The sequence below is a fragment of the Myotis lucifugus genome, unplaced genomic scaffold, assembly GCF_000147115.1.
Source record: "Myotis lucifugus unplaced genomic scaffold, Myoluc2.0 scaffold_373, whole genome shotgun sequence".
In the NCBI taxonomy this organism is placed as follows: domain Eukaryota; kingdom Metazoa; phylum Chordata; class Mammalia; order Chiroptera; family Vespertilionidae; genus Myotis; species Myotis lucifugus.
Window position 1 is genome coordinate 99,129 of NW_005871421.1, and position 10,071 is coordinate 109,199.

At 55.4% G+C, this 10,071-nt stretch overlaps 1 protein-coding gene across 1 annotated transcript; it reads left to right on the top strand.

Moving 5' to 3' along the window:
• Positions 1–7,530: 7,530 nt before the first annotated feature.
• SSSCA1 (Sjogren syndrome/scleroderma autoantigen 1) lies at positions 7,531–9,292 on the top strand. Its single transcript, XM_006101554.3, has 4 exons — positions 7,531–8,052; positions 8,148–8,299; positions 8,431–8,515; positions 8,914–9,292. The coding sequence occupies exons 1-4, from the start codon at positions 8,034–8,036 to the stop codon at positions 9,255–9,257; spliced, it is 600 nt and encodes a 199-aa protein (XP_006101616.1). The 5' UTR covers positions 7,531–8,033; the 3' UTR covers positions 9,258–9,292.
• The last annotated feature ends 779 nt before the right edge of the window (positions 9,293–10,071 follow it).

Here is a 10,071-nt window from a genome sequence, read left to right on the forward strand (position 1 = left end):
GCTGGCCCCCGGCCAGGGAGACAGTTTTTTTCTGCTTAAAGCGTCGCCGCTCCCGCCTGGAGGAGCGAGGAGGTGCGGGCGAGCGGAGCTGGGGGCGGTCCCCACCCCGACGCCCGCCCCGCCGGAACCGCGCGCTGGGCCCTGTCCAGAGGGCCCTCACCTGGGCCGCGGCCGGGCCACCGGATTCCTCCGGGCGGGGCGGGGGCCGGCCCAGACCTCGGCCCGCCCCATCGAAGCGGGAAACCGAGGCCGGGGCGGAGGAGCAGCCCTGCCCCGTCCCCCGGCGGAGGGGAGTCCCGGTGCGGCTGGATCCCAGGCCTCAGCCAGCCCCTCCTGCACATGTGGGGGTCCTATCACCCAGTCACTCCCCAGGTGTGCTGGTGCACCCTCCGTCGGCCGGGGCTCAGTGAGGGGTCCCTGAAAAGGAGCAGGAAGGACAAAGCTGGAAACCAGCTTTCCTGTCAGCCTCCCCCCCCCCCCTTTTTTAATTTATTGGGACCTAGGGAGTGAGGAAGGTAATGGTGAGGAACAGGACTGGGGGGATGAGGACAGGAAGGGGAGGAGGAAGGTTCGGGTGTGCTCCTGGAGGGAGAGTGCCCAGCCCCCCCCCTGTAAATGGCCTCCTGGTGCCCACCCTGTACCCCCTCCCCCTTCTGCATGTCTGGCCGGGCTGGCGGGGCTGGCTCTGGGCCTCAGACACTCTGGAATCGCCAAGGTCTGAGCTCAGGGTCTGGCCCCCTTCCCAGGCTAACAGCCGGGAGGAGGGGGGTGCTGCTTGAGGGCCCAGGGGCCCGGGGAGGGGCAGAGCAGGGCCCCAGGGCAGGGGTTGGCAGGGGCTGGGGCAAGGCCTTGAGTTTGGTCAAGGCTGGAGGGGAGCCAGGCCTGTCCACGGGTCTGGAAGGGAGGCCTGGAAGGCTACAGAGTCCTGGGGCCCAGGCCATAAGGGGGAAGGCCTGGCCCGGGCACCCCAGGATTCAGTCTCTGACTCACAGAACTCAGCAGGGGGTGGGTGTGACCTGGGTATATCCAGAGCAAGACACTACCCAGCAGGGTGGCACCAAACCCTCTCCTGCTGGGCAGCGGGGATGGCAGTCGGGCTGAGGAAGGGGGTTCGGGATGGGTCCTTCCGGCACACCGTCCAGGAACTCACGGCGCTTACTTTGAGGGTAGATTTATTTGGGTAGTTTGGGGCAGACTGAGGGAAACCCTTTCGTGGAGCCCCTGCCTGAACTGCTCCGGCTGGTGTTGCAGGGGTGGGGCAGGAGCTATCCTTGCCCCAGGGTTTCCCAGCTGCTGGGATCCAGGAGAGGGAGGGAGGGGCAGCCCCAGCCCCACCTGCCCCCAGGGCTCAGGTCACACACTCAGCAGGAATAATACTGAGTGCTTGCCAGGTGGGCGACTGAACATTTTTAAAAATATGTTTTTATTGATTTTAGAGAGAAAGTAAGGGAGAGGGATAGAGAGATAGAAGAAACACGGGTGAGAGAGCCTCCTGCACACCCCCTCCTGGGGACCAGCAGAGACCTCAGCGGGGACCTGAGCGCCGGTCGCCCTGCAGCCCGCAGGGAGGGAGCTAGGGAGATGATGCTACCTAGTCTGCTCCTGGCCCGTCAGGCCTCGCAGGAGAGCCTGGGTGGATATAGCACACATTAGCCTGTGGCACCGAGCAGGGAGACCAAGGACGCACAGTGGTTCTGCAGGCAGACTGCGACAGTCCACACGTGCTATCGGTGGCTCGGCCACCTTTTCTATCCTCATCTCTGTGCCACCACCCCCAGCCACCCCATCTTCCTAGAATCTACTGGCATGTTTTTTCATGCCTCCAAGATGTACATTCTCCTGTAAGTCCAAGGAGACCATGACCTCTGTGGTCATCCCAGATCCTTTCTGCAGCCTCACAGGTCTCCCCACCACCATGTCTACCTGCTCTGGTCAGTCCCTCCTCCACCTGGTGCCAGAGTTGCCTGATTCCAGCCATACTACTACTCTGATTTAAGACCGCCAATGCCCCGGCTGGCATGGCTCAGTGGTTGAGCGTCGACCTATGAACTAGGAGGTCCATGGTTTGATTCCTGGTTAGGGCACATGCCTGGGTTGCAGGCTCGATCCCCAGTGGGGGGAGTGCAGGAGGCAGCCAACCAATGATTCTCTCTCATCATTGATGTTTCTATCTCTCTCTCCCTCTCCCTTCCTCTCTGAAATCAATTATATATATATATATATATATATATAATTATTATTATTATTATATTTTTTTAAAAAAACAAACCTCCAATGGCTTCTCATTGCTCACCTGTACCTACAAAGTTTGGCTCAGTGGATAGAGTGTCGGCCTTCGGACTGAAGGGTCCCGGGTTCGATTCCAGTCAAGGGCATGTACCTCAGTTGCAGGCTCCTCCCTGGCCCGGGGCCCTGTTCGGGGCTCCTGCAGGAGGCAACCGATCCTGTTTCTCTTACATCGATATTTCTCTCTGTCTTTCCCTCTTTCTTCCACTCTCTAAAAATCGTTGGAAAAATATCCTCGGGTGAGGATTAAAAAAAATAAAAAGATGCTGAGCTCAGTCCTTTGCCTGAGTGATGGCTGTTGGGTTTCTGCCTCTGGGAGGTATTTCTGTATGTCTTTTTCTAAAACAGCCATGCTGGCCCTCTGGGTCACATTACCTGTTTGTTTCCTGCTGGAAACAACTTGAAACATTATGAGTTTGACTACTTGCTTATTGTCTATCTCACTGACCTCCCATGAAGGCACAAACTCCAGATCTTAGCTCAGGGCTGCACACAGAGCGAGGCCACAAGAGCACCCAGCATTTACTGTGTACTTTACACGGTTACAGTATTTCATCCTCCCAGCCCCGCTCCAAAGGGGAAACCGAGGCTCTGCAAGATGAAACCATTACCATTTCTCATGTTGTGACCCAAACATAAAATTATTTTCGTTGCTACTTCATAACTGTAATTTTGCTACTGTTATGAATCATAATGTAAATATCTGATATGCTATATGTGTTTTCCGATGGTCGCGACCCACAGGTTGAGAACCGCTGAATTAGACTCAGGTCGTTGGGTGATAAGATGTGGGGACTGAACTCAGGTCTTCCTGACCCAAAGCCTACGCAGTGCTCCTGGAATGGAGGAGTGAGGGGGTCCCACAATGTCCTAAAGACAGGTGGCTGGGCCCGAGGGCAATGAAGGGCTTTGCTGGAATGGGACAAAGAGCCCAGGGACAGGTCAGACCGCTCAAATGTTAGGGGAGGGTTCCTTGTGCAGAGGGGTTCGTGAAGCCCAGAAGAGGCAAGGGACTTGGCTGAAGTCATACAGTTGGTCAACTGTAGAGCCAGGACTCAAACCCAGGCTCCCCATGCCGCGTTAGGGGAATTGGCTGGACAGGGCAGCCGCCGCCTGCGTAACGGAAGTTATGTTTCAGGAGGCGGCATAGCATAGCGGTTGTTTTCTGGCGTTAATTTTTCCTGGCTGCATCCTGGACCAGCTATGTGAATTGGGAAAATATCTCAACTTCTCCATGCCTCCATTTCCTCATTTTTAAGCAGAGAATCAAATGAGCCTACATTTAGGAAGTCCTTGGTAGATGCTGGCCACATAATAAGTGCTCAGCACGCACATTCTTTTCATTGTTATCTGGGTCTGGGAGCCACGATGGGCTGGCTGGTGGGAGGAGAGGTACCATTCAAAGAGCTGACCGTTGCCGGGCTCTGTGCCGCTTCTCTGATTTCTGAATGTTTCGGGGAAGCTTCTAGGCACTGGGGTGGATAGCAGGGGGCTGCACCTCAGTTCTAAAGATGAGGGCTGGACATTTCAAAGGCCTGGAGGGGACATTCTGCCCTTGAAGCACGTGTCTCCGATGACACTTTACTGAGAGTGGCTGTCGCTGAGCCCTTCTGATGTGCCGTATACTGTGATGAAGGGCACTGAGAGATGGGCTTGGAAGATGAAATGAACCTATCTTCACTCTTTTTAAAAATATACATGTTTACTGATTTCAGAGAGGAAGGAAGAGGGAGAGAGAGATAGAAGCATCAATGAGGAGAGAGAATCATTGGTTGGCTGCCTCCTGCACACCCCACACTGGGGATGGAGCCTGCAACCCCCTGGTTCATAGGTCGACGCTCAACCACTGAGCCATGCCGGCCGGGCTATTTCACTCTTGATAAATCAGAGAGGATCTTCAGCCCCACCACTCGTCTCTACCTTTCAAATGCAGGTCAAGTCCACTGGTGAGAATTAGGCTGCAGACGTGTGCTGCCTGGGTGGAGCCCCAGCCCTGCCACATCCCGGCACGGTGGCCGTGGATAAATTGCTTAACCCATCCCAGCCTCAGCTTCCCCACCTGCAAAATGGGGATAATGATAAGACCTAACTCATAGCATTGTCCTAGAGCAGTGGTTCTCAACCCTCTGGCCCTTTAAATACAGTTCCTCATGTTGTGACCCAACCATAAAATTATTTTCGTTGCTACTTCATGACTGTATTGTTGCTACTGTTATGAATCGTAATGTAAATATCTGATATGCAGGATGGTCTAAGGCGACCCTTGTGAAAGGGTCGTTCGACCGACTGCCAAAGGGGTCGCGACCCACAGGTTGAGAACCGCTGTCCTAAGGATTAAATGAGAGAATTCATGCAAAGCTCTTAGCACAGTGCCCAGCCCAAAGAAAACATATACCAAGAGTTGAGTATTATTGTTTTTATCGCTGTATCATCTGGCCCTTGCCTGTTTCACAGAGATGTCATATCAATTCACGTGGCAGTGAAAAAACAAAGGAAAGTTGACCCCTTTTCAGAAACTGTTAGTGTGAAAATACAACTGAGTGATTCTTTTAAAATATAAATCAGCCGAAACTGGTTTGGCTCAGTGGATAGAGCGTCGGCCTGTGGACTGAAAGGTCCCAGGTTCGATTCCGGTCAAGGGCATGTACCTTGGTTGCGGGCATATCCCCAGTGGGAGATGTGCAGGAGGCAGCTGATCAATGTTTCTCTCTCATCGATATTTCTAACTCTCTATCTCTCTCCCTTCCTCGCTGTGAAAAATCAATAAAATATATTTAAAAAAAAAAATAAAATAAAAATCAGATCATGTCACTATTTTGCTTAAAATTGGCATTATGATTAAAACCCCAGTACGTTATGATTTTTCAGAGCCACAGCTACACAGCGTAAGCCACGCGTTGCCATGTGAGGCAGACAAGGGGGGGGACTGTAATTGAGCCGTGTGTGAAAATCCACCACTGTGTGTGCTGTCACTCAGGAATGGGCCTCACTACTGCCATGCCAGCAGTGCCTCAGGTGTTGGGCTGGCTCACAGGAGAGTGTGCTAAACTCTTTGGTGAGGGAAGGGTATGAAAGAGCCCAAGTTCACTGCTTCCCAGGCAGCTGGTCTGCCGACCATGACCGCTGTACGTGGGCTTTATCACCAGCACTTCCGGGACCTTCTATGTGCCCACCCCTGTCAAGGACTGGGAAGGACTCAGGAGTACAGAGCCCTTTACTTTGTGCCCACCCAGTGATGGCTGGCATGTCGCCATGTCTGGTACAACGACGGAGACCATCTGGGCAGCGCAAGGTTGGTCAACAGCTTGATTCCGGACATCTGCAGAGTGCTCCGGAGTCTAGATAGTTTGGTCAGCTGTGTTTTGTTTCCCCCGTTAGCGGAAACCATTGCCGCGCAAAGCCCTCTGTTGGGCAGCGGGGCTATTACTGACGGTATCTGTTTCACATTTGGGACTCCTTGACTCAGCAGCCTCAGCCACACTGCCTTCCAGCTGGAGCTGCCCTGCTCAGCAGGTATGAGGCCTGTTTGGCAGATGAGGAATTGAAGTCCAGAGAGGTGAGGTAAACCACTCCAGGTGACATAGCCAGTGAGCAGCAGATGCAGGATCAAACCGGGCCTGCCTGGTTCCAGGCCTGTGCCTTGTCCACCCTCCTGCAGAACTTGAGGCAGGGAGGGGCCCTGCGTGGAGGAAGGTGATGGGAGTCCCCTTGAGTGGTGGGAGAGGAAGAAGGCAGGGAGGGTGGGAGGAGACGAGAGGCCGAGGGCCAGATTTGTGGGGCCTTGGAGACCATAGTAAGGACTTTGGATTTTCATCTAAATGTGATGGGGAGATGCCAGAGGGTTTTAAGCAAAATAGTGACATGATCTGATTTATATTTTAAAAGAATCGCTCAGTTTCCTGCTCTGTAAAATGGGGATAACTGTAGTATCTCCCGCATAAGGTTGTCATGAGGAAATGAAGGGGGCTAACTGGGAGGATGAGTGTAAGGGTCTTCGTTGGTGCGAGGCAGAATAGGCTGTTGAATGGATATTGACCATGACGATGACACAGAAGGTGCATTGAAGAATTCAGGGTGAGGCTGGGAGCCGAAGACGGCAAGGACCTGGAAGGTCTACATGTACAGGTTAGAATCCGAGAATCCCTAGTCAGCTTGGCAGAACTGACGTGAGGCCAGGTCCCGAGTCAGGGGCACTGCCCGGAGAGGGAGAGAGCGAAGAGGGCTCGGGGCTCTCCAAGTAAGCAAGAGGCCGCAAGGATCAGAAAATGGCGGTTCCATTTTTAATGTTTGTTAATCCTCACCTGAGGATATTTTTCCATTAATTCTTAGAGAGAGTGGAAGGGAGGGAGAGAGACGGAGGAAGAGAAACATCAATATGAAACCTAATAGTTGTTTGCCTCCCGCATGCAGGGTGTGGGGGCCAGGATGGAGCCTGCAACTGAGGTATGTGCTCTTGACAGGAATCGAACCAGGGACCCTTCAGGGACCCTGAGCAACTGGCTAGGGCAAAATGGCAGTTCCAAAGCGTCTACGTAAGAAGATGGGGCTGGGAGGGCACTCAATCTTCAGGTTATATTGCAGAAGCTGTGCTGTCTAACCAAAGGAGGAGGTTGCAGATGAGATTATGGCACGTCTAAGTCCTAGGTCCTTCTCCACTGCCCTGGTGCACAGCCTTGAGGCACTGCAGGCTGCGCCTCTGGAGCCCACTGCCTGCCCCATCTGGCTTCGCCAAACCTAAAAAGGGAGAGGATGTGTATGGAAAAGAACAGAGAAAATAGAAAAAAATCACCAAGACCAATGTTAGGGAGCACGAGTAATTTTTTTTTAAAAAAATATATTTTATTGATTTTTTACAGAGAGGAAGGGAGAGAGATAGGTTAGAAACATCAATCAGCTGCCTCCTGCACACCCCCTACTGGGGATGTGCCCGCAACCCAGGTACATGCCCTTGACCGGAATCGAACCTGGGATCTTTCAGTCCGCAGGCTGACGCTCTATCCACTGAGCCAAACCGGTTTCGGCAACGAGTAATTTTAATAGCAACCCACCCAAGGAAAGCCTAATAGTTACCGACAGGTGAAACAAGCCCTTCACCCTCCCTCTCCAGCAAGCATTCCTCAGCTGTGGCCGCTCCCGGAACTGCGCATGCCCAGTACAGTGTTTTTAAGCACCAGGCTTTTTGAGGGCTTAACTTCAAAAAAAGTTAGGAGCTGACTCCGTTATCAGTCCCAGGCCTTAGGGTAGGCAGGGGATGGAGAGACTGGGGCACCAAACATGCAAATAGGCTGAAAGGTATAGAAAGCGAGAATGGTCTCTGCTGGCCCGCCTTGCAGGTTGAAGTGGTAAGTACTGAGGCCTGAAAAGGCTCCACGCGCGAGCAAGCGGCCGTCCGCTATTAGCAAGGGTGTTGCAGTGGTGACGCCACTGCCCCGCCCGCCAATGGTCCGGAAAGGGAAACCCCCGGGGAGGCGGAGCCGGCGGGCAGAACGGCGCCTGCGCAACCCGTGCGCTGCGAGCGGAGCGGAGTCACCGCGGGGAAGCCCCTCCTACTGGGTTCCCGCTGGGGTCGCGAACTGGGCTGGGTGGTCTACAGCAGACACGCCTCACTCGGGGCGTCGCGACGTCCGGGAAGCCTCTGTGCGTCATTTCCGCTCTCGTCCCTCGCCCACCACGGAGGGGGCGGAGCCGGAGACAGGCGCTCTGCCTGTGCGTCACTTCCATTGAGCCCAGCGGCGACAACGGGCAACATGGCTCTGAACGGTGCAGGTGAGGACTTGAGCTGCGGGGTCCGCGGCTGCGGGGTCCGGGAGGCCACCTGCTTCGGCGAGCGCACAAGGTCCCTTGTGCCTTTCTTTCCCCAGAAGTCGACGATTTCTCCTGGGAGCCTCCGACCGAAGCGGAGACGAAGGTGCTGCAAGCTCGGCGGGAGCGGCAGAATCGCATCTCCTCGCTCATGGGCGATTACCTGCTGCGTGGTTACCGCATGCTGGGCGACACGTGCGCGGACTGTGGGGTGAGGAGGGACTCGGGATGTGGGAGCGGGGATGGGGCACAGACTAGGCCGCACGGCCCTTCCCCAGCCTCTCCTCTCCGGTCCCTATTGCCTGGCGTCTCACCCCTGCCCCTGTGCTTTCTGGCCCCTAGACGATCCTCCTCCAAAACAAACAGCGGCAGACCTACTGCGTGGCTTGTCAGGAGCTCGATTCAGACGTGGATAAGGATAATCCGGGTGAGGGGCTGAGTGTGCTTGGTGGAGAAGCGTGGTGATAGAGCCCTGGGAGCAGTAGTGCTGGGAGGTGGCAGTGGCGTCCTTGAGTGGGACGGAGGTAAGGCGCTTTCTCCTGTTAGCTCTATAAAGGAGCATTCATTCAGTAAGAGCGCCGAGCACTTCCTGTGTGCCAGACACAAGGGAGGGTCCCGGCTCCATGAGGCATAGTCCTGCTGAGACCGATGACTCAAGGACGTAAGTAAACATGATACAAAAAGAAAATGAATGAGTTGCCCTGTAGCGTGGCAGGGAACACATCTGAGGCACATAAAGAGCAGAGCAGTAGAGAGTGAGGAGGTGGCTCAGGGCCGAGGTGGGCCAGGCGTCCTGACCATTCTACTCGGTTTCTCCCCTTTTAGCTCTGAATGCCCAGGCTGCCCTCTCCCAAGCTCGGGAGCACCAGCTCGCCTCTGCCTTGGAACCCCCCTCAGGCGCTCGGCCGGCCCCTCAGCCCCCAGTCCCCCGCCCAGAGCACTGTGAGGGAGCTGCCGCGGGGCTCAAGGCAGCCCAGGGGCCGGCCCCTCCTGCTGTGCCCCCCAATGCAGATGTCATGGCCAGCACACGGGAGGCCCTCCTGCAGAAGCTGACCTGGGCCTCCGCTGAATTGGGCTCTAGCGCCTCCCTGGAGTCTAGCATCCAGCTGTGTAGCCTTATCCGGGCTTGTGCTGAAGCCCTGCAAAGCCTGCAGCAGCTGCAACACTGAGAGACCCCCCTTGAGAAAAACCCGCTAGAAAAACAGCTGCTCCTCTCGTGTGGTTTGTTCTTGCCGTGGCTCTGAGTGTGCATGCCCGCCCCAGCGGCACTCACCTTTTTCCTGCTTTTGGTCTCTCACCCTCCCACTGTCTAATCTCCTGGCTTGTTTCTGCTCAGTTTCCCCACTCGGGGGTGATGGGGAGGGAGAGGACTCTGTGATGGTTGCCTCCTCACAGTCAGGAACAGGGGGGATGGGCCTCGCAGCACCTGTGGCCTCCTGAGCCACCCAGAGCTCCTTCTCCACCCTTTGGTGAGCTAGGGATTCCAGTCCCCTCGGTAGCTGCCTCCCTGCCCAGCCCGGGTGCTCAGACCCTGACAAGGCCTCAGGTTGTCCGTTAGGGACCAAGTATGGATTTAGCCAGCCTCTGACCCCGCTTTTAGATCCTTTTCCTTGGGAGTGAAAATTGGACAGGATAATTCAACACAGCGCTGGGGGAGCATAAAGAACCGCGAATGAACCGTGCCCGCCGCTTTTGGTCTCTTCCCTCTCCCCGCTTTTTCTGTCTCCCTTCTGTCACCCATTCCCTTTACTCAGCTTGCGGGGGGGGGGGGGGGGGGGGGGGGAAAAATTTGGCTCCGTGGCTATTGCCCTTTAGGGAAGCCGCCTACAAGGGTTAGGAGGTGTTAATCCAAGGCTTCCGGTGGAAAAAAAGGGGGTGGGGGGGGGGGTGGGTTAGCTGGGGGGGCCCCGGGGGTGGCCCCCGAGGGGCGTGCCCCAGAGAGGAATTTTTAGAGAAAGGGTGGGTAAATTACCCGCTTCCCCC